Genomic DNA, 22,206 nt, shown 5'->3' on the forward strand with positions numbered 1-22,206 from the left:
CGTGTGTTAAGACGTTGGAAAACGATGCTTCCGACGATGAGAAACAAGCGATACAATTGGGAGACCGGGGTGAGCAAATATTGTTCTCGATAATTGCTCGATACACGTATATGTACATATACGAGAGAGTTGTTGGAAATTCAAAGTGTACTCAAAATGCTCGAAGAAACGCCACCGTTTTGCTCACCTTCCGGTTAAACCGAACGAACGAAACGAACCGATCGAAAGGAAAGAATAATCCGCCGCTTGCGCGTTTACGTGTACTTAAATCGTAAGGATATGTGATTTTATTGTTACGCGAATTTCGATACACGCTCAGTAGCCACGCGCGAATCGCGCTCGAATCGATCTCCAACGCCGAAATTCGATCGGATTCGCGCGTGACTGGTATTTAATGAACCCATTAGCCCGATGCTGTCCTTCGCGGTTTCTTTCGGAGCCGAAACGATCGGGCAAACGGGTTGCGTAAGGAAATGTGATTTTACTTTTAAGACCGATCTGTGTTAAATTCCGAAGTCCGAGACTTACCGGTTCTGAGCCAGTGGTCGTGTCGGCCGATCCTCTTGTTATTCGCTCGACGCTCCGTAATGTTTCCGATAGATGATTTAGTTCGCCGCAAGAACGAGCCATACGAGGATATACAGGTTCCGTGTAGCGTTAGATATAAAACGATAGTAGTATTAAATCTTACGGCATATCCAATTTAAAGTTAACGATCTATCGTCTAGGAGATTCGAGGGGGAACGGTGAAACAATTTTTTTTCCACGATCTCAGGAATATACGTTTTGCGAATCAGTTTTAGAGTGTGTTATCGTTTCCGAGCGCGCGTAACCGTTCATTTTCCCGCTTATCGTCGCGACACGATTAACGACGATAAATTTTAGTTCATAAGCAAACCACGACGACTAATCGATCGCTGAGAATATCAACGTTCGTACTTCGTAGTCGTTCCTAACGCTCGGGTGACCCTTGTTTCCCCACTTCCGACTCCTTCTTTCTTCGTTAGACCAAAAACAGAAGGAAATCGAAACGATCGTCTCTGGCGAGATTCATTGCGAACGGAAGGGGTGAAACGTAAAAGAAGATCGATCGAGGATCGCCTCGACCGCCGTGAAAATTCTTATTCGCGGAGCAAAGAACATCGGTCGGTCGTTCCCGTCCGATTTTTCAACGTTAAACACGCCCGAGGCGAGACTGTTAATTTATCGCGTACCTATATCCTATACAAGTTAGGGCTGCTGTATTTTTACACGATTTTATTACGGACTTTGTACAAATAACGAGAACCACGAGAGCGTTGCCGCTCTCGTGTACCATTGTATATAATATACGTGTACTCGTACTTTTATATACATATGTATATCTACATGTGTGTATATATGTATATAAAATTACGAGCACACGTGTTTATATATGTATATATATATATATATATATATATATCTTTATACCAATAAATAGACGTAGACACGGTCCTCTGAATAACTCCGAAACACTCGCGAATTTACTACGATCCTGGCTTATCACGGACAAACTAATTCACGCGTACGTTGCGTTGCTCGGTTCGTTGGGCTTCCCAAGTTTTAAGATCCATTTCCGAGCGAGATTTGCCACCACGGTTCGCGCAAATTTCGTTCTCGACTTTTCCTTTCAGCGCGTTCTGTATTCCGCCCACCTCGTCTCGATCGATCCCGAATCGTCTCTGTGCGACGTCTTGTAAATACTCTCGCCTGTTCTTCGTTATAGCCTCTCTCAATTCGTTTCCGTATTGCATACCTGAAATTAGAACGTGTTACGTAAAAACCTTCGTAGAAACGTTCGAGAGCAAAGATGTACTTTTTTCACGTAAAGCTTGCTTCTTCTGCTTCTCCTTTTCCTCCGATTTTCGTCGTTCCTCGGCCAGATGTCTGCTCAAAGCCGCGTCGATCGCGTCTTCTTTCGCTTTCCTCTCGGCGATGGCTTTTCGATGCCTCGCCTGTTATTTTACACGCTCTAAGAGACACGATTCTATTCTAAAAGTTACTATGCCTTTACCATATCCTGCAAGAGTTCTTTCGCGGTTCGCTTCTTCTTCGACGCCAACTCGGCCGCTTCGTTCGCCAATTTGTCTTCGTTCTCCGCCAGATACAATTCGCGACAGATTTCTTCGTGTTCTCGTCTTTTGTGTTCTTCGGCCTTTATTTTATTCCCTATCGTTTCTACCAGAGCATCTTTCGCTGCGCGTATATCGGTCTGGAAGAGAAAGGAATCCGATGTTCGAGCCGACGTTCGATCTCGATGAATTAATTCCTTTCCAACCTTTTTCTCGGCCTCTTCCCTCAGCAGAGCTTCCTTGTTGGCAATCAACTGTGATACCTCGTCGTATTCCTGCCTCAGAACCTCCCTCCGTTTGTCTTTCCACATCTGTCTAGCCTTCAGAAAGGCCTCCCTTTCGGTCTGCAACAGAAGAGCGGTATCCTTTGCCCGTTTCTTCGTTTCCAGATCCTCCTTGCGCAACGTTTCTCCGACTTCCTCCAGCAGTTTGCGTTCACGGTGCTTTTCCTCCTCTCTTTCGCGCTCCCTGCGACGATTGTCCATCAGTTGGTTTTGCAATTCCCTTCTATAGTTCAGTTTCTTCTGTTGTTCCTGTTTCACATGAAGATCATCGTCGGTGTAGGGCCATACATCGGATAACTTTGAATTCAACGCAATCTCTTCTCGCTTCCTCTCCTCGTTCAATTTGGATTCCAAGTTCTCTGCCATGCGACTCGAAACGATTGAAACGGCGTCTCTCGCTTTTTTCTTCTTGAAAAACTCTTGCTGTTCGAAATCTGCACGATATAAACCACATTGAGCGTTACAAATTGAAAATGGAGCGGTTAAGGTAATTTAAACGCTTACGTTTACGAAGCGACAATTCTTCGGCCAATCGCCGTGCTCGTTCAGCTAGAAGAATTTTCTTGTCGAAGGTTTCTTTAACGCGCTCGAGTTCCGCTGTTTTCGTTGCTTCTCGGCGCTCGATATGCGTTTGACGTAATCGTTGCTTGGTTTCGCTTCTCTCGCACATCGCTCGCCGGCGATTTTCCATCTCGACGGCTTTCCGCTCCTGAAGCCTTTCCTTCTCTTCGTCGGCCAACTCGTCAAGTTTCTCTCGAATCATCGTTTCGTTTGAATTTCGTAATTCCCTGAAAAATGTCTACCTGTTTCGTTTACCAGCGACAAGTACGGGAAACTGCCATCGACAGCGAAAACACAAAAGCATCGCGAACGGTACATTAAACGCGATCGACCGAAGGATAAAAACGTGGAAACAAAAGGTCGAGCAATCTCGTTTTACATTTTTATTGATTTACCGAATATCGATACAAATTGAACGATACTATTTACATCCCCCCTCCCCCCTCCCAACTGTTATTAACATTCGTTTGTGAAATTAATATTCTGTAAATTGCACGCGACATTACGTTGGAAAAATATGTACAAAATATCTTCTTTTAATAGTCAGCCGCGTTGCTGGCCAAATAATCGCGACGCCCGATATTGGATGCTTGTTTGTTTTGGATAGCTTCCAGTTTAGGACATTCTGTAATTCTATGACCAAGACCACCGCAATAACTGCATCCACGTTCGTCTGAAACGAAAGGAAAATACTATTTATGTTCTGCTTCTCAATAAAAGGACAATAAGTTGATGAAATATAATTTAACACGAAGCATTTTACCTCCCAAGTTGAGATATTTTTCGTTCTCCGAACAAAGCTCCAACAAAAATGGAGGGACTTTCTGTTTCGCCTCCATGAGCAAATGTTTCAGATCGAGCAATACCGATTCATCGTTTGCTTTGTTAATGAACGTGGTCGCTATTCCAGTCCGTCCGGAACGACCGGTTCTGCCGATTCTATGTACTGTGCGTGAAAACGTATTATTTTATTCGTTCGTTTCTGATATAATTGTCAAAGTATATATAATAATCGAGTACCATAATTTTCCACGTCGTCGGGCATGTCGTAATTTATAACGTGTTGCACATCGGCAAAGTCGAGACCCTTTGATGCAACATCCGTTGCAACCAGTACATCCTTCCGACCTTCGCGGAAGGCTTCCACGGAACGCGATCTCTCTTCCTGATCTACGAAATAAAATTTAAAAACGATTCAAACGTTAGTGGCGATATTTAAAGAAAATTCCTTTACGTCGAGTCCGATATACATATACCTTTTCCACCGTGTATCGCTACTGCCTCGACACCTTTCAGCAATAAATACTCGTGAATAGCATCTACGTCCTGTTTTTTCTCGGCAAATATCAGTACCGGTGGTGGAGTCTTTTGTAAACATTCCAGAAGGTATACGATCTTGGCCTCTTGCTTAACGTATTCAACTTCTTGTATTACATTCATTGATGCAGCACCCGCGCGACCAACGTTGATCGTTACAGGTTTTACTAAAGCGGACCGGGCAAAATTTTGAATTTTTTTCGGCATGGTCGCAGAAAAAAGCAATGTTTGTCTCTGACCCTGTAAACGGTATTCAGCTTTAACGTATATGATCCATAAATTGATATTAGAAACAACATAGCAAAGTATGTTTGTTTACCCTGAAAAACGAGAAAATCGTTCGCACATCCTCCTCAAAACCCATGTCGATCATGCGATCTGCTTCGTCCATGCAAAGGTAACGACAAACACTCAGTTTTACCATTTTCTTGTCCAACATATCCATTAATCGTCCAGGAGTTGCCACCATGATATGTACACCCCTGTAACGAAAAAGAAACAGATTATACGATGCAATAAAAAGCAATTGCGGTGCCAACAATTTACTTACTTGTTAATCACTTCTAAAGATTCCGATACAGGCACACCACCGATAGCTAAACAACTGCGGATTTCAGGAGAGCCTGCTTGACGTAAACTGTTGGTATAGTGACGGATAATATCGTAAGTTTGTTTTGCTAATTCTCGCGATGGACAGATGATTAAGCCTGAAAGAAAATCGATGCAAACTGTAGTTTGTTAACTTCTTTCGTTCTAGATGAATATTTTAAATATTTTTACCGTACGGCCCTTCGTTTCTTACAAACGGCATAGCCACTTCTTGTTCCATGCAAAACATTATGATGGGTAATACGAATACCAATGTTTTACCACTACCGGTGAAAGCAATACCGATCATATCGCGACCAGACAACCTGTCAGACATTGAAAGGATACAAGTAAATATTTGATTGTACTTGGAAATGTTTAGTAATGTGTATTAAATATATACCAACACTGTGGGTATTCCTTGAACTTGAATAGGTGTTGGTTTGACGATACCTTTCTGTTCTAAACCGCTCAAGATGCCTCTGTGAAATTTCATTTCTTTAAAACTTTTCAATGGCGGTGGAACGTCGTCACCTTCCACCAAAATTCTGAGCTTCCTCCTAATTCTTTCGTGTCTTGCTTCTCCAAGAGCAAGGACAGCCCTTGGGGGTCGCCAGCTAGTTTTTATCGGATCTTCGTATTGAATACCCTTTGCCAATTCTGCTACACCCATTAAAGCTTTATTTTCCGCTACGCTCTCTAAAATCTTTTCTTCCTCTTTCAACTGTTTTTCCATAGCACTTTCTTTCTTAGCTGAAACACTTTACCAATTATCGTGCCTGTAATTTGACCAAATTCTGTAATTCTGAACACGTATTTGTACGCGCATACCTTCCGCTAATTTCTTCAATTCGGTATGTTGATCCAAAAGTGAAATGTTGGACTTTCTTCCCCATACTTGTCCATCGTCGTCATCAGCATCATCCCTTTCATTTTCACTGCTACTTTTCCCAATGATTCCAACAGCAGCTTCGTCTTTTAACTGTCCAAGCTTGCCAAGCTTGGCTAGTTGTTGCTTTTTACGCTCTTTAACCGGTACATAAGGGACGTAATTGTCATCTGTTTCTAAAGGATTATTCTCCCTTTCCTCGTCTCTTCTGTATCTCTGTACAGTGAAACATATTTTAGTTCCAATATACCGAAACACTTTTCTCTATTATTACTTGTATGTTATACTAACCTTTCGTGGAAGCTCCTTTTTATTTTGTGCCATTGTTACAAAGTTCTCAAAGAATAATTCGTTGTCGATAGTTAATTACGTTTGAATTAACGACTCGCACACTCAGTTGCCCATTTGTTAACACTAAGAATGTGTAAAACTCCTATTGTAACCTAAATTGAAAAACGTTGAACCGTTCTTAAGCTAAGAATTTAATTTAATAAATATCATTCTACCATACATTCGTTGTTTAGAATTAGCAGGAATAAATATTTATCGATAATATTGTTTCTCAATCTTTTACTTAAAAATTACAATTGGAACACTTTGAAAGTTTATTTTTTATGATATTCGATTCGACAACTCTCGATATACTATCAAATCGAATTTTATCGTTCGAATCGATATTTTTTAATATTGTCAATTTTTGATCGTTTAATTAATTGCTGAGGCGAAGTAAATAATTATTAATAAATGCTACTTTGTTATCTAATTAAAATATACGAGAAATTTGTTTTAAATAAATTTTAAACAAACAAATGACACTGTCCAGGAAGTACTGGTCATTCTTGCTACATTCGGATAATATTTGAATTTTAATAAACCCAAGTCAAAATACCATTTTCATAAAAGGTTAACGATAAAATAAATGATATATTAAATGAAACCTGTTAAAATTATATGTTAAAATTGCATATCAAAATCCTAATGTTATCGGTAGTACTGTGAGATGCTACTATAAGCTTTCTATATATCATGAATCGAATCATTCAACCAAATCTTACACTCTTAGGTTCGAGTAAGGAAACGTGATATGATGATACATCGTACAGCGATAAGCATATGGTTATCTGAATGTTCCAGATTGTACAAATTATAAAGATATCGTATGTTTAGGTACTAGCAATACGATAATATATTGCTACAGTAATTATTCTAGTTTAGAGCACTGTAAAACGAAATGTTTAACGAACCAAAAATAATAATTATCGGAGCTGGAGCTGCGGGTATTGCTGCAGCAACTAGACTATTAGAAAGGGGTTTAGAAAACGTGACTATTCTTGAAGGAAAAAATCGAATTGGTGGTAGAGTACACACAGTAGAATTCTGTAAGTAAAATACTTGTTTTGCATCTGAAATTATTGTCTTACAAAAAATTACTACTGCAATTATTTCTAAATTATAGGAAATAACACTACTGTGTGTACAATATAGTTATTCAATTATATTTCTATATTTTCAGCGGATAATGTTGTTGAATTAGGAGCGCAATGGGTACATGGTGAACGTGGAAATGTAGTTTTTGATCTTGCTTTTCCGCATAAAGTTTTAGACTCATCAAGATGTTTCAATGATTTTAGTGGACACATTTTTGTAACCTCGAAAGGTGAAATTCTATCAAAAAAAGAAGCCACTGAAACGTTAAAATTGTATTATGATATTTCTGAACATGTATCGGATGATATAAACAATGCACATTCTTATGGAGAATACTTCGTAAGTCAGTAAGTACATAAATAGAGAAATATATACACAAATATATATAAGATACAATATTGTTTGTTTATTGTTCTGTGCATACAGTAAACATTCATTTTGAGCAGTTTTGTAAAAGAATGTTTTCGATAAATGCATCAATATTACTTTCCCTGAACCATGCTTGCAAAGTTGGATGCAAATCTGCTCTTGCAATTGTGTAAACTTCTTTATCGGGAACTATGCACCTAATAAAAGATTTCACAGTTATTATTATGTACGTTAAATAGGAGTATTAAAATGCTATTGGAAAACACACCTTACGCGGCAATTGATGCATTGATTTCTCACATATTCGTATCTTAACAAGGAATATATATATTTTATATACTTGTTGTCCAATTTATTTTGGTCTTCACTATATATTTTCTTAGAATTATATATCCTCTCCAAGTATTCTTGTGTTAATATCGGTATGATGAAATTCACCTAGAAGTAATTACATTGAAAGAGATTTTATTAAATCTTCTAATTGAAAGGAAATAAAATTACTTGTCCAAAACAATCATCTATAAATTCTTCTGCTCTACTATATACATAGTTTTCTTGTTCTTGAAGTATAAGTACTCCAATTCTAGGTTCTTTAGACCTGAATATTTTTGCTATACGTTGTGCTGTTGGTAAACCGTCGTCTGCAAATGTTAACATGACCGTACACCTGTATATTTGTTTAGTCTATGGACAAGATAAACAAGAAATATCAATATCTTTAACTATAATCCTACTCTCTGGCTATTTACATTGAACATTGTATGATACCTTTTGTAAACTTCCTTGTGTAATATGTCCAGAGTCATTTCTCTCCTTTTGTGCTTTCTGTGTAATTTCTATTGGAGTTAAAATCAGTGGTGCTCTTGGAATACTTTTCGATCGTAGTATGCCAGATTCTATATAAATGTACAGAATTCATTCTATTAGCAGAAAAAAGATCAATTGCATGATCTAATGCTATTCAATAGTCTTTAATGTACCATTGGCTGTAGTGTTTTGTGGAATTACATCTATTAAATCAGAAATGTCATCCTTTATCCTATTAATGACATCAAAACGATGCATTCTTTGCAAGGCATTTAAAATCTTGTCTATAGTTGCTCCAACATGTTGTGCATAAGCTAATAATACATAATAAGTTGGATCCTGCAAGCCTTTGAAATTGTAATCTATACACTACAGAAAACAAATGATTATTGAAAAAGTATTGGATAAAGTATTCTTCATCAAAAATTTACATATGCATACACGTATTTGTTCCATTGTTAAGCCTATGTGTGCTGCAAATTCTTGCCATCCGCAATACATTTTCCCTGTAGCTGTAGAACTCAACAACAAGCATAATTTCTGTAATGTGGGTTGTCCAATGTGTTCGAATAAGTAGGATACATGAATGCGTGCGGTAGCTCTTTGTATATTAAGTACCACAGTATCCAAATTTGGTGGAACATCTATCTCTTTTCTCAATCTTTCCAGCTCAGGATCAACATTGCTAAAATTAGGTATCGAATTCTATTTATAGTATGTAGTAAATAAGAACATACACTTGTAATTGCACTTTTTTAAATATTACACATTTAATTTATGATAGAAATATGTTCTCATTCTTGATTCAGTTGATACAATTTGAAAACAATTTATACCTGTTTGCATACATATTATGTACGATAGATGTAGCCAAAAGATAAATTTTAATATTATCTTTCTTTTACTGTAATGCTATAATACATTCTTGATAAATCGCGGTATCGTTAAAAAGCATATTTTTTCATATACTTATACATTGCAATACGATATGAAATTATCACGGGAAACATTATTAAACATTATTTACACGAAGAAATTTGAAGTTTAATTTCACGTAGACGTAGACACGACTTTGCAATTATATTCAAAATGTAATTGCAACAAGTAGGTATATACTTTCATGCTCTACATGCTTTCCCCACCACTGTTTGTTTCAAGGCCGATGACTCATATCATACTGTGGTTTTACCGCCCAAATTCCAAATCAAATCGCGAATTTCGAGATAAATCGAATATTGCGTTAAATGTTCGACGTTCAAATTTAAGTCTTCTATCGGTAAAAAAAATATTTAATTGTTATTCGGAGGATTGTGGTAAGAAATTAAAAATGTTTCGAAATTATTCTTAAACTGCGACTGATTCGAGTGAATCGTGTTCTAGGTTTTATAAGTTTTTTAAGAAAAATCCATTTACTACTCATGATAGAGCAGAACAGTTGTTAGATTGGATACATAAATTCGATAATTCAATACAATCCAGTGATTCATGGTTTGAAGTTTCTGCAAAAGAAATTGCGAATTATTGGACTTGTGAAGGAGATCTTTTGCTTAATTGGAAACATCATGGTTATAAAACACTGTTTGATTTATTATCTGTAAGAGTGATTTATATTAACCATAATTATAATGATGCTCGCTATTGTATAAAATATATTGTTTGTCCTATTATTTCTTCAGCGAAAGGTCTCAAATCCAAAGAATATGTTGCCCATAATGGAAAAGATTGAATTTCATAAAGATGTCTCCAATATTGATTATACATCCAGTAATAACATAATTATAAAAACAAAAGATGGTTCCAAATATACAGCATCGCATGTTATATTTACTCCATCTCTTGGAGTTTTAAAAGAGAAACACGCTACAATGTTCACACCGATCTTGCCAGATAAAAAGCAACACGCACTGAAGGTATAATAAAACTATAAAATTATATACTTTCCTTAAATATTTTTTTCATGTTTAATTTAAAATTAAATTATAATGTATTATTTAGGGTTTGAATATTGGAACTGTAAACAAAGTTTTCTTGGAATTTCCACATAGATGGTGGCAAAAAGATTGCGCTGCTTTCAGTTTAATATGGTCCAAAGAAGATAAGGCAGAATTTCTTGAAGCTCATGGACAAGTACACAAGTTATATTATTTAGAGCAACTTCATACATATTATTATTTCTTAAGCATACTAAATGTCTCTTATGTGTGATTTAGGAATGCAAGTGGCTATGCGATGTTTTTGCATTCGTTTCTGTAGACTACCAGTCACGAGTATTGTGTGCATGGATTTCTGGAAAATATGCAAAGCAGATGGAATTGCTTTCTGACAGCAATGTATCCGATGGATTGTACCTACTATTGAATATGTTTCTCAATAAAACATATAATATTCCAAAATTTAGTAAAATGCTTAGGTACTACTTTATGGTATAAGATTACATTTCTTACTAATATATTAATACTAACATTTCTTTTATTGGTTATAGATCATCATGGTATACAGATGAACATTTTCGTGGGTCTTATAGCTTTAGAAGTGTAACAACTGAAAGAATGAATGCAAAGACGAAAGATTTAGCAGATCCACTCGTAACAGCCAGTGGCAAACCTGTGTGTATTCTGCCCAATTTAATATTCAAGCAGTAATATATATTAGATTTCCTAATAATCTTATTTACTCGTTAGATAATTCTCTTTGCTGGAGAAGCAACGCACGATCATTATTATTCTACCGTGCATGGAGCAGTTGAAACAGGTTTCAGAGAAGCAGATAGAATAATAGACTTTCATAGGTAAATTTCAGTCTTTTTTTATTTTTTGTAAATGTACTTATAGCATACAACAGTACAGTTATATTAAATGGAATTTATTCTATCACTCATTCTACTAGCTATGATAAAATATTTTAATTAAAAGTAATTATTCTGTGGACAATTAACTAATAATTGATCCCAAGGTAAATTCATATTTACAATTATTGCATGGCTTTTAAGCAGTCTTCAAGGTATTAAATTTGCACACATGCAACATTTTTACTTTGCTTTCTGCTATTGGGTTAAAAAATGATGGATACAATTAATTTGCATGACTTTTGGCATTTACTATTTTATCAATATTTTTTTTGTATTATTAATTTCAAATTCTTTTTATCTTGAAGACAAAATATGAGTGAGAACCAGTGTATATTAAAAATGTTTATGCAGAATTGTACGTACTAATTGTATTGATTAGCATGCTTTTTCTTAGGAAGTTAAAGTCACAGCTCTAACCAGAATCACATGTCTCTTCACAAAAGATGACGGTAAATTATAGACTTACTTGATGCTTTACACCATTCACGGAATAGATATATCTTATATGTATATTTATAACTTTTCAAATGCACAACATGGAATTTTATATGGATATTTGAAATATGTTATTCTACTAAGTAACCATGAAAAGTGTATATTCCTGGGTTTAATAATAAATATTTTGTCGATTACTGTTACAATTACCTCATCAATTATAATTTTAAGCAATATTCTTTTTTATTATTTTGTTTTTACATTTGTCAATTGTTATCTGTATTCATATTGCCTTAATTATATATACACTTATTAAAAATTCTTTATAAGTGCAAATAAAGTTATCAAATGTTAATAAAAGCATTGCAATTCAAAATATGTAGAACGTGTGGTTGGTTAAAGCAAGTGATAGACAATTTTGAGAAAATGGAAAGGATGCTAAGTATTGCAAACCAGATAACAGCGAGAACGAAAGTCGTAATAGTAGGTGCAGGAATAGCAGGGTTAGCAGCTGCAAAAACATTAGAAGATGCAAATTTTACCGATTATCTATTGTTCGAAGGTAAATGAAATTCAAACGGTAGCTAAAGATAAGTATACTATATTCTACGATTAACAATTTGTTTTACTTCAGCTCAGAACAGGATCGGTGGTCGAATTTGATCATTACCGTGGAATAAAAGTTGTATAGAAATTGGTGCTCAGTTTTTACACGGCGATAAAAGTCAATTAGCACAATTATGTTATCAAAACGATTTACTTTCGGAGATCCAGTTTAGAGATGGTCAAGGCATATTCGTTCGTAGTAACGGCAATAAAATCAAAGAAGCCTTAGTAAAAGAGGTAGACAATCTTGTTTGTAGTACTTTAGAGGATTGCGAGGATTATGAGAATAGAGAGGTCGAATTAGGCTTTGAAAATATTGGCAAAGTTTTGAGAACTTCCCTCAAAAGGCATTTGCAACAAAGGGACGAGTCGTCGACAATAAGAATCATAAAGAAAGAGATTTTCGATTGGAACGTTAGATTTCTAGTGATCGATAATTCCTGTCTCACATTAGACGAGTTGTCCACAAAATACTGGGGAAAATTCAAGGTGAATATAAATAATTTGCACCGTCGAACACTTGATAATATAAAAGTAACGCATGTATACGTTTCACAGTTTGTTGGAGGTTCAGAAAACCTTTTGTTCAGAGCCGGATATAATTCAGTAACAAAACTTCTTGCTGATGGATTGAGTGGAAAAAATTTGCGTCTAAACACTTCGGTCGATTCGATCAAGTGGCAAAGAGTCATCGTCGCTAAAGATCATTGTAGTCCTGTTCTATTGAATCTCTCCGATAACACTCGAATTCTCGCTGATTGTGTTATAATCACTAGCTCTCTTGGTTATTTGAAGGAGAATTACAAAAAAATGTTCGCTCCGCCGTTACCATCATCCTTCGGTCAGGCAATCGAAAGTCTTGGATTCGGTTTGATTAATAAAATCTTCTTGGACTTTGGCACACCTTGGTGGAAACCCGGTACAAAAGGATTTCAACTGCTCTGGGAGAGAAACAACCGCAGTGACAGTATCTTTTGTAGTAAAACATTATGGACCAGAGATCTCACAGGCTTTGACGTTCTTCCCAATCACGAAGGTGTGCTTCTCGGTTGGGTCGGTGGTCGTGGAGCTTACATCGTTGAGACTTTAAGCGAACAACAAGTAGCGAACGATTGCACAAGCTTGCTCAAACGTTATCTGAAGCTCGACAAGTTACCACCGGTAAAAAGGTGCCTGCGAACTCAATGGCATACAAACAGCTATGTCCGCGGTAGTTACAGTCATATTTCAACAAAATGTAACGAGAACGGAATATCGCCGGCCACTTTAGCGGTACCAGTATGGAGTAAAATAATAGGAAATTATAGTAGCAAGGTAAAAAAAAAAAAATGATGCGTACGTTTAAATTTAAAATACAAAACGTATTACAAGTTACCGTTTTATTTTAGAATCTACCCATCATCATGTTCGCCGGTGAAGCAACGCACGACAACTTTTATTCCACGGCTCACGGGGCTTACGAAACTGGTGTAAAACAGGCTCAAGTTTTTCTACAGCATCACGTTTTAAAAAACTGATCCTTACACGCGCAAGGTTAGCCACAAATATGTGTATTTACTCGTGTTTTTTGTACATATGTATACGCGCACAACTTTAGCTTGTAACGAAGAAAAAATGTGTATATTTGATACTGTGTAATCGTATCTATCATTCTGACCGAGTCAAAGGTACACGGTCAAAGTTATAGAGTTGCATAAACCTAAGAAATGCAATATGACTTCTACATTTATACATACATAGGCAATTGTATCTAGAATATATTTATGTAAATTCTGTTGTCTTATTAGACATTTCAGAGTGGGACGTGTGAACAAGGACGTTCAGAGTGATTTCTATTCCCTTGTATTATCGTTTCCCTTGTATAGATTTATCAGTCTCTCGGCTTCTCTCCATCCAGAAGCAATAGCGCCGTGTACCGTAGAGAAATCGTGTTCACGAGTAGCCTCCCCGGCAAACAGAATCACCTGTAACGAGAAAAGCGTGCGATGCATTTTCAGTTCGATTTCTCTAAAGTAATCCAAAGCCAATGTAAACTCACCGGTTTACCCATTTTCATAATCGGTTCGGCTAATTGCTCCGCGCTCACATTTTTACCCACGGTTTCCATACCTCGATAACTATACGTACCACGGAAGTGTTTATTTTGATGCCATTTACTTCTGCGAAGAAGCAACGAAATGGATTTCGTAACGCGATAAATATGAAAAGATAACGTTTCGGTAATCCTAAAGTCGATACCTTATCATTGCTCTTGGTCTACTAACATTGTAGTCTGCCCCTAAGAAAGAGTCCAACATGCCCATGGTTTGATCATATACCTCCTCGTCCGTGATATCGTCCATTAGACGCGCACCTTTTCCGGAAATCCATAGATACAGCAATAGAGGCTTATGTTCGACGACGTACATTCCCACCGTATATGGCATCCATTGCGTATATGGCTAAAAACAGTACAAACGTCTTAGAAAGTGCACAATGCAAATACTCGTCTTATTCGTATTTCGCAAGAGTTTCGATGTGTACATATCTACGTACATTCTTATCCAATTCCTTTCTTTCCTCTTCGTTCCACAAGAGACTGAAACCCCAGTTTTTGAATCCTCTTTCGTTGAACCAAGTGTCGTTAAATGCCAGTATGATTTTACAAGCGTTTCCAAACCCTATGGTCTAAGAAGTAACCGGTCTTTGAGCGAAATTTCATGGACAGGTTTTCGGCAAAAACATCGAACGAGAAAAATGACGGGATATTTGTGTACCTTGATACTTTCGATCTTCGATTCTGGCAATTGAGGACTAAACAGAATTTCGTATTCTGCCTTGAGCACCCCTAAAGAAGGCGTCATAATTACGTGATCGGCTACATAATTGTTTCCGTCGAGAGTCGTTATCTTCACGGTACCGTCTTCGCTCGAGTAATCGACTTTCGTCACTTCGGCTTTGAGTATTGTTTTATTTAACACGGGCAACTCCTCTTCCGGGTTTGGAAATTTTTTCTAAAACGACAAATACATTGAGCGAAGATTTTTCAAACGATCGAAAATGCTAGAGTACGATCTATTGGAAAACGCGTTCGAACCATTAATATATCCAGAATAGTACTGTAGCCGCGTTCCTTCCAATTAATCGCTATATCTCCCTCGTACGTCATATATTGATAATCTTCTATCGCTATATCGTACCAGGAGTCAGCAGGGTCCATGCTCGTTTGCAACAGGCCAAAGTGCCATAGTAACTGTTCCTGTATCGTATCGTTCAATTCCGGAAATAGTGCAAAATGCTGTTTGAGCCTATCAGCGCGAGTCGAACATTGTAAATGAATGTATTACAGGGTGTACCGTAACGTGTGGACATCGCTTCGGAGATTGATTCCGAACGAAAAAGATAATTTATGGTTTCTCGCGTCAAAAATATTCCGTTTCTGGCACAATGACTCGCCAAGAACCGAGTACGTTATTCGGTCGTGAAAGTGGGAAAATTGAATCCGCGCGATTTGGCGGCGTACCCTCTGTGATCTATCGTTTCGAATTATCTTCGTGCTCTTGCGATACGGTGCATACCCACGCGTTACGATCACATTTGCACGATAATAGCCTCGGGTGCAGAAAATTCGTACCTAGTTTCGTAACATTCGCCGAGAGAACGATTGCACTCGTGCTCCAAATTCATCGAATCTAATTCTATATAGAACTGTGTAATGTTATTCATAATTTCGGTATCGAGAGACTCGCCAGTCGTGGTGTACATAATATCGCGGAACGGTTCCGAGTGATCGGTGAGGTTCAAAGGAGCTGCTAATTCGTACGCGACATTTCCCTTCTCTCCGTGGATCCATTGCGCACCTAAATCGACGACGTATTCGTCTGTGGGAACGCAGATTCATCGTTAATATCGTATCTTCGGGTGGGTCTGGTCGATTTAGCGAGCGCTGAACTCACCAAATTCGGTTGTGTTGATTCGTCCGCCAATTCTGTTCTCAGCTTCCAAAATCAAAACATCCTCGAAACCGTTTTCCAACAATTTCGATGCAGTTGCGATACCTGCGGCACCGGCGCCGACGATCACGATCCTCGGTGACCCCGCGTCCACGTAAATCGTCCCTGTGATCGAATAGAGAAGAAGGAAGATTGCGGTAGAAAGCATACTTTCGTAACTCCGCGACGAACACTGAACGCGATTATCCTTCAGTTGACGGAACGAAAATCTACTGTTAGATGGTGATTCTTCTATATACTTTACGTCGTTATTCGCATAAGCAATTTGCTTTGTGAGGAATGGAAGCAATTGGTGGTAGCAATGGCTATATAATAGCTAGTGGAGGAAGATACAAGACACTTTAAATATAGCTAATTGCGTAACTATGTTGTGAATCGTTGTTATCGATATTATTCAACGATCGTACTACTAAAAAAGAATACTACATTTATCGTTGCTGAACTGGCGGAACATGGCTTATAACTTATAACCGTTGGCCTTTTAAGAAAATTCCTAGCGATATCTACTAATGGAATCGTAAGTGTATATTGCGGATATATCAATGTGGGTTCGTTCGCTGATTGAGTTTAAGTCATTGCGAACACAATTTATCCGTATTTTGTGTCAGTTAATTAAAAGTCGGTTTAGAAAGGTGTTAACGCACAAATCAATTCAGGAATTTTTATTGCGTATAATGCAGAGATTGATAAAAGATGTTCCGAAAGACGCAAAAACAAAAGTGGTAAACATATGAGATGAACCATCGGTTTTATTTATCGGTTTCCTTGTTCGTGTATACTAGTATAGTATATTGGAGTTACGTAAATCAAGAAAAATACGATTGCATCGTTAACAGTAGAAAAATACTAAGGATCAACTGTCGAGAAAAATTCCCTCTCAACACTAATTAATCATAATTCATAGATTTGAATCTCGCAGAATAGTCACGTGGTAGCATTCAAGAAGATCCTTGACGAACCAATGGAAACATTTTTCCAATGTTCAAATATTGACGAACGATTCACAGATTGGATTGGATAGGATTGCTGAAGCTGCTAATATTTTTAATGAATATGTTTCTTCGATATCATTGCCGAGCATTCGTCGAAATTGTACGGGAGGTGGAAATATGGCAACAAATGACAGTGAAATAATGTATTTATTTATGTGCCTACGACGCAAACGATTCCTTTCTCTTTTTATTCTAGTTTAATTCAAAGCCAAGAAAAGGTCTGCTTTTGCTCTTTGTAATACATAATGGCATTTCGGCTTAATATTTTTATGATATTTTTACTGTTTGCGGTTGTATTAGTGTTGTCGGCAAATAATTCAGGTTAATTATTATTATTTTAAGATTTACAAACATATTTTGTTTACCGTATCCAACGATACTGCCAATCGTAAACTATTCTTTGCAAAATTCCAAATTATATTTTTACAAATTTAAAATTTTTTTCAAGTAGTTGCAAATATAGGTAGATATATTTCTAGGAAATTCAAGGAAAAAGAAACCTAGTCCGCCGAAGTTAAGTGACAATATTGACAAAAACCCATTTCTTCGAAACAACATTAAGCTGCCGGTGTTAAGTGACAATATCAATAATAACTTGTTCCTTGAAGATCGCGCTACAACCTTAACTGAAAATTGGAGCAACCCTTTCTTATCGTACACTGCTCGATCGACTTTGTCACCTTCTAGCAACAACAATAAGCGAAGTCAAGATACATCTGTATATAAGAATGCGGTCGAAACAACAGAACCTCATAGTGTTAGTGTTGCTTCTTATAATAATAATCCCTTCTTACGAGCTGCTCTTAATGCAGATAAGAACGTGGTTCGTATGGTCCCTGAAATTAATTCAAACAGCAGTACAAGTCCGTGGAATGAGAAATTGTCAACTCCAAATGAAATTTTCAATACAACAACTGCGTATACAATTGCAGAGAGAAAGTCTGAACAAAGTAAGTAATCTGTAAACAGAAAAAGTACTTTACAATATTGATTGCAACATTAATCGATAATCTTGATACATTAGTGTGCCAAGAATATGGAAGACAAATTTCAAGCACAACAGGAATATTGCCTTTGGTCGGTGCGAATCAAGAGGTGATCAAGGTAACCAATCAAAACTGCATTAACACAAATCGGCTTGTTATCGGAGGGGTTACTGCTTTGCCCGGTGAATTTCCTCACATGGTGGCTCTAGGTATAAAATATTCGGACGGAACATTCCATGTTTCGTGCGGTGGTACACTTATTGCACCAGAATGGGTACTTAGCGCAGCGCATTGCACTTACCAGCCAAAGTATTATTTATAATTTCTTTATTATCACAGATTAGTATGAAAAAATATATATGTACATACAAAATTATGTCAAGTTTTTAAATCAAATATTTTTAACAAAAGTCCTACAGATGCACGTATCGGTTTTCACGATTTGAGAGATAATCAGCATGGTGTTACGACTACAATTAGTAAGATGATACGTCATCCGAGTTATAAACCTCCTACGATATACAATGATATAGCCCTTATAAAGTTAAGTACTGTTATTACGTTTAATAAGGATATAAGGCCTGCCTGTCTGTATCAAGAATACGACATTGTACCTGAGCAAGCATGGGTCAGTGGTTGGGGTGTTACCGAATTTGGTACGTTTAAAGTGTTACTGTATGATTAGGACACTGTCGTGTACATAGGTATTTATCGAAAAAAGTATCTAAAATATTGTTATGTAATTGCAGAAGCCGAAGAAAGAAGTAATCAATTGCAAAAGGCTCAACTCGACATTATTGATAATCTAAGGTGCGCAATAAGACATACGCAATCGATAAAAATACCATATGGAATTACACCAAGTATGATCTGTGCTGGAGATCCTCGCGGTGGTTGGAGCAAAGATACTTGTCAAGGAGATTCGGGTGGCCCGTTACAAATAGTTCATCCAACAAATTTATGCCTCTTTCAAATATTGGGCATCACAAGTTTTGGGCAGGGTTGTGCGTTCGTTAATATGCCCGGAGTGTATACGAGGGTCCCACATTATCTTAACTGGATAGAGGACATTGTTTGGCCAAAAGCTTAACTCTGTAGTATATCAATGTATGTTCAGTTATTTTGCAAAGATAGAAAAGTTCGTTTATTTTTTTCGCAATTGTCTCGAGCGATTTAAACATTAAAAGTTTAAAATACATTTAATATTAATATTGCTTAACAATATACATTGAAGATAACGACCTACGTTTATTAGAAGTATCATTATCGATAATGTATACATAGATACATGCGTATAGCAGATAATTTTGTGGATGTAAAAAACAAGTATTACAAGTTTACATTGACATTAAATTTTTAGATACTTTTTATATAGTTTAGTGTGCCAAGTATGTAAATTGTACATAATACTAACTGATTGCAGCTTGACTAGAGGAGTTCAATGTTTGTAAGAGTAACTCGATCGTGACTGTAGAAAATAAGTGCAAACTGCCATCGATAGGCGTGATAATCATACTCAAGATATCTTTGCGTCGTGAATGGTTCTCCACGTGAGTCCATCTCCATAGGGACCATGATTCGATGGAAATAATACATACCACCAGCTTCTATAATAAAAGAAGAAAAAAAAACAACGATACAATGTATCCGATTATTATATTAAAAAGAAGGAAAATTCTAATTACAAAAGTAATACCTGCCAATGGTGCCTAAAAACAATTTCCAATTTTGTCTTGGTCCAAAATTATATGGATTTTGATATAATTTTCCAAGTTCTTTATACTTTTGCATCTCTGTGCTGTTTATATGTGCTTCTATACTCGTCTCCCCTCTAGTGATAAGACCCGCGTGCCACCATGTTAACGCTCCTAACGCTGCGAAAGTAGCCACGCAAATTAACGCTGCAAAAATTATAAGTCTTCTTCTCCATTCTTTAGCATTTGTGTCCGCCGCTTGTTTAGCTATTTCAGCTAATTCCTCTTGACTTAAATGGTCCAGCGATTCGGTCTGGAACAACAATTACGATACAAAAATTTTGTACAGTGATTTCATTTATTTTGAAAAAAGTGATAAAACTTACCACAGGAATTATTTCAGAATTGTTAATGCGCACAGGATGACCATCTAATTCTGGGTCTTGAGTCGGAAAGAATTCTTGATACGCTATTTCAACTCCAAACAGCATAATGAATAAAATACCGAGTACCGTAAAAGCCATATATTGAAAAAAATGGCGGTGATTGTAATGACCGACGCAATTATTTAACCATGCTATTTTTCACGTCAAGAAATTTATAGCAGTTTGTACCAATATAGGAAAATGAATATTTTGTCTAAAAGGATACGACAATGATGATCCATCTTAAGAATGCATTTATTGCATACAGAACAGTGATGCGTTCTAGGTGGTTTTGGTTTAATGCACTTTTTACAAATGCTTACAGCTTCTGGAATAAGACTACCTACCGGTGGGTAGCCAGCCGGAACACTTACACCCATGTAGTAATGAAAACATACGTTTGCCAGTAACCAATTTCCAATCAGTAAGAGTATTATCGTCATCAATGGACTTTTCTCCCACCAATATGGTAGACCAATGTAATATGAAATGTATACAATACACGCGGATAAGAGACTTACCATTACTACAAATACCTGTGAACTGCCAGGCTTAGTAAATATATTGTGAACAGTGTTAAATTCTTTTATACGGTAAGTTACACAATTATGTAAAATTTTCACAATAAATTATAGCCTAAATAACATAGGATAGATTAGTAAAGTACTTACAGGTCCTAAACAGACTGTGAAATTTTCTACGAACCAAAACATTGGCTCCAAAAGAATATCACATATGTAACTCCAATTTAAGAAGTCATTGTAAAATAAAGATTTTATAATGATTTGAAGACGCCACCATTTTTGCTTTAAATTAAGTCTGAAAAAAAGGAAAACATACACATTACAATGATACATTTAAACAAATAACAGTTCTTAGTTATTTTTGGTAACTTACTTTAGAATGTTTGGAGCTTTTGTTAACGACCATTTTATTTTCACCATTTTTATTTATGTACAAATTTTACTCTATTATTCTTATTAATATTTTATGATTGTTGTTTAGAGTCTCACTGTCATTTTATAAATCAAATTGTATCTATAAACGTAATTGGTGTGATTACCGATTGGTTAATTATTATCATTATACAATATATTGCACGACATCGCATTGAATTTTACGTCAGAGATCTCTTTACAACCCCTCGTGTTGCTATGAATTTTTTTTCTTTACAGAACATTAGCCTAAATTAATCTTCGACACTTATCGGATCAGAGTTTGATAATGATTATTTTGATCGCGCTTTAAATAGAAGAAACAAACTATAGAAAACAGCTGCTCTTGGAAATGCATAACCTATACATTGCTTGTGAGAATTTAATCTTGTGCGCCACTGTCGCCAGTATGTATTACCTAAAACTGAACCTCTTCGATTCAAAAGGGAAATTAAAATCAAAATTTATCCAGATAGGAATGTCATTTTTTATCGAGGTATCAAGAATATACGATAAATGGAAAACAATATTTCTCAGATAAGTTTAAAACGATAAACGGAAGACAGTGATGTATAGATCAAAGTCAGACTTAACACAGATCTATATATTACTGCATGTTACGTTTAATAAATTTACGAGCGGTATCATTAACAGGTAAATAATTTCTTGGCAGTGTACAAATAAAAATTTTTATTACGAAAAGAACAAAACATTTTTAGTGTCTAGAATGGAAATTTTAATTTTTATTAAATACAAATGTTTTCTTTGTAGAAACAATTTAATTGTCGTTCATCCAAAGATAAAGCGATCGTAGTGGAACAGAAATACGTAAATTGCAAAAAATAATAAAATCCTATAATATTACGATAATTGTAACAGAATCAAAAATATTCAATTTGCATATGTATATATACATTCAAAGAAATGCAAATACCAATGTATGTATATTAAACGCAT

The 22,206-nt window shown here is 36.3% G+C and overlaps 7 protein-coding genes across 12 annotated transcripts; 2 read left to right on the forward strand and 5 right to left on the reverse strand.

Annotated features, from left to right (window-relative positions):
• Positions 1–1,446: 1,446 nt before the first annotated feature.
• On the reverse strand, positions 1,447–3,354 carry LOC143145635 (uncharacterized). Its single transcript, XM_076309190.1, has 5 exons — positions 2,882–3,354; positions 2,300–2,811; positions 2,036–2,233; positions 1,838–1,976; positions 1,447–1,777 (listed from the first exon to the last, which is right to left on the reverse strand). The coding sequence occupies exons 1-5, from the start codon at positions 3,138–3,140 to the stop codon at positions 1,536–1,538; spliced, it is 1,350 nt and encodes a 449-aa protein (XP_076165305.1). The 5' UTR covers positions 3,141–3,354; the 3' UTR covers positions 1,447–1,535.
• A 29-nt stretch (positions 3,355–3,383) lies between these two features.
• On the reverse strand, positions 3,384–6,340 carry Abs (ATP-dependent RNA helicase abstrakt). Of its 3 annotated transcripts, XM_076309178.1 has the most exons (11): positions 6,244–6,262; positions 6,024–6,175; positions 5,675–5,948; positions 5,251–5,596; positions 5,036–5,169; positions 4,806–4,962; positions 4,575–4,737; positions 4,195–4,495; positions 3,959–4,108; positions 3,702–3,884; positions 3,384–3,611 (listed from the first exon to the last, which is right to left on the reverse strand). In XM_076309178.1, the coding sequence occupies exons 2-11, from the start codon at positions 6,054–6,056 to the stop codon at positions 3,475–3,477; spliced, it is 1,878 nt and encodes a 625-aa protein (XP_076165293.1). In that variant the 5' UTR covers positions 6,057–6,175; positions 6,244–6,262; the 3' UTR covers positions 3,384–3,474. The 3 variants fall into 3 exon arrangements, with proteins under 3 accessions (XP_076165293.1, XP_076165292.1, XP_076165295.1); XM_076309177.1 differs by having other exon boundaries at positions 6,024–6,340; XM_076309180.1 differs by lacking the exons at positions 6,024–6,175; positions 6,244–6,262 and having other exon boundaries at positions 5,251–5,604; positions 5,675–5,872.
• A 230-nt stretch (positions 6,341–6,570) lies between these two features.
• On the forward strand, positions 6,571–14,057 carry LOC143145742 (uncharacterized). Its single transcript, XM_076309424.1, is given in 12 exon segments — positions 6,571–7,111; positions 7,246–7,507; positions 9,717–9,930; positions 10,013–10,246; positions 10,332–10,463; positions 10,547–10,746; positions 10,819–10,942; positions 11,018–11,124; positions 12,003–12,181; positions 12,254–12,714; positions 12,784–13,539; positions 13,614–14,057. Coding segments are annotated over 12 exon segments (2,946 nt in total). The 5' UTR covers positions 6,571–6,963; the 3' UTR covers positions 13,743–14,057.
• Positions 7,547–9,488, reverse strand: LOC143145747 (uncharacterized). The gene is made up of 7 exons (XM_076309433.1): positions 9,173–9,488; positions 8,778–9,021; positions 8,510–8,705; positions 8,298–8,425; positions 8,031–8,213; positions 7,798–7,967; positions 7,547–7,726 (listed from the first exon to the last, which is right to left on the reverse strand). Exons 1-7 carry the CDS (start codon positions 9,184–9,186, stop codon positions 7,594–7,596), a joined length of 1,068 nt encoding a protein of 355 aa, XP_076165548.1. The 5' UTR covers positions 9,187–9,488; the 3' UTR covers positions 7,547–7,593.
• Positions 12,205–16,532, reverse strand: LOC143145744 (spermine oxidase). Of its 2 annotated transcripts, XM_076309426.1 has the most exons (8): positions 16,161–16,531; positions 15,839–16,085; positions 15,302–15,512; positions 14,982–15,218; positions 14,761–14,892; positions 14,464–14,666; positions 14,264–14,384; positions 12,205–14,189 (listed from the first exon to the last, which is right to left on the reverse strand). In XM_076309426.1, the coding sequence occupies exons 1-8, from the start codon at positions 16,363–16,365 to the stop codon at positions 14,058–14,060; spliced, it is 1,488 nt and encodes a 495-aa protein (XP_076165541.1). In that variant the 5' UTR covers positions 16,366–16,531; the 3' UTR covers positions 12,205–14,057. The 2 variants fall into 2 exon arrangements, with proteins under 2 accessions (XP_076165541.1, XP_076165543.1); XM_076309428.1 differs by lacking the exon at positions 12,205–14,189 and having other exon boundaries at positions 14,490–14,666; positions 16,161–16,532.
• An 826-nt stretch (positions 16,533–17,358) lies between these two features.
• On the forward strand, positions 17,359–19,888 carry LOC143145745 (trypsin). Of its 2 annotated transcripts, none has more exons than XM_076309429.1 (6): positions 17,359–17,530; positions 17,689–18,159; positions 18,234–18,504; positions 18,607–18,851; positions 18,945–19,302; positions 19,619–19,888. In XM_076309429.1, the coding sequence occupies exons 1-5, from the start codon at positions 17,455–17,457 to the stop codon at positions 19,283–19,285; spliced, it is 1,404 nt and encodes a 467-aa protein (XP_076165544.1). In that variant the 5' UTR covers positions 17,359–17,454; the 3' UTR covers positions 19,286–19,302; positions 19,619–19,888. The 2 variants fall into 2 exon arrangements, with proteins under 2 accessions (XP_076165544.1, XP_076165545.1); XM_076309430.1 differs by having other exon boundaries at positions 18,022–18,159.
• LOC143145746 (palmitoyltransferase ZDHHC16A) lies at positions 17,379–21,634 on the reverse strand. Of its 2 annotated transcripts, XM_076309431.1 has the most exons (6): positions 21,212–21,634; positions 20,986–21,133; positions 20,541–20,850; positions 20,276–20,466; positions 19,892–20,202; positions 17,380–19,802 (listed from the first exon to the last, which is right to left on the reverse strand). In XM_076309431.1, exons 1-6 carry the CDS (start codon positions 21,256–21,258, stop codon positions 19,712–19,714), a joined length of 1,098 nt encoding a protein of 365 aa, XP_076165546.1. In that variant the 5' UTR covers positions 21,259–21,634; the 3' UTR covers positions 17,380–19,711. The 2 variants fall into 2 exon arrangements, with proteins under 2 accessions (XP_076165547.1, XP_076165546.1); XM_076309432.1 differs by lacking the exon at positions 21,212–21,634 and having other exon boundaries at positions 17,379–19,802; positions 20,541–20,857; positions 20,986–21,121.
• Between the last annotated feature and the right edge of the window lie 572 nt (positions 21,635–22,206).

The sequence above is a fragment of the Ptiloglossa arizonensis genome, chromosome 4, assembly GCF_051014685.1.
Source record: "Ptiloglossa arizonensis isolate GNS036 chromosome 4, iyPtiAriz1_principal, whole genome shotgun sequence".
NCBI classification, from domain to species: Eukaryota; Metazoa; Arthropoda; class Insecta; order Hymenoptera; family Colletidae; genus Ptiloglossa; species Ptiloglossa arizonensis.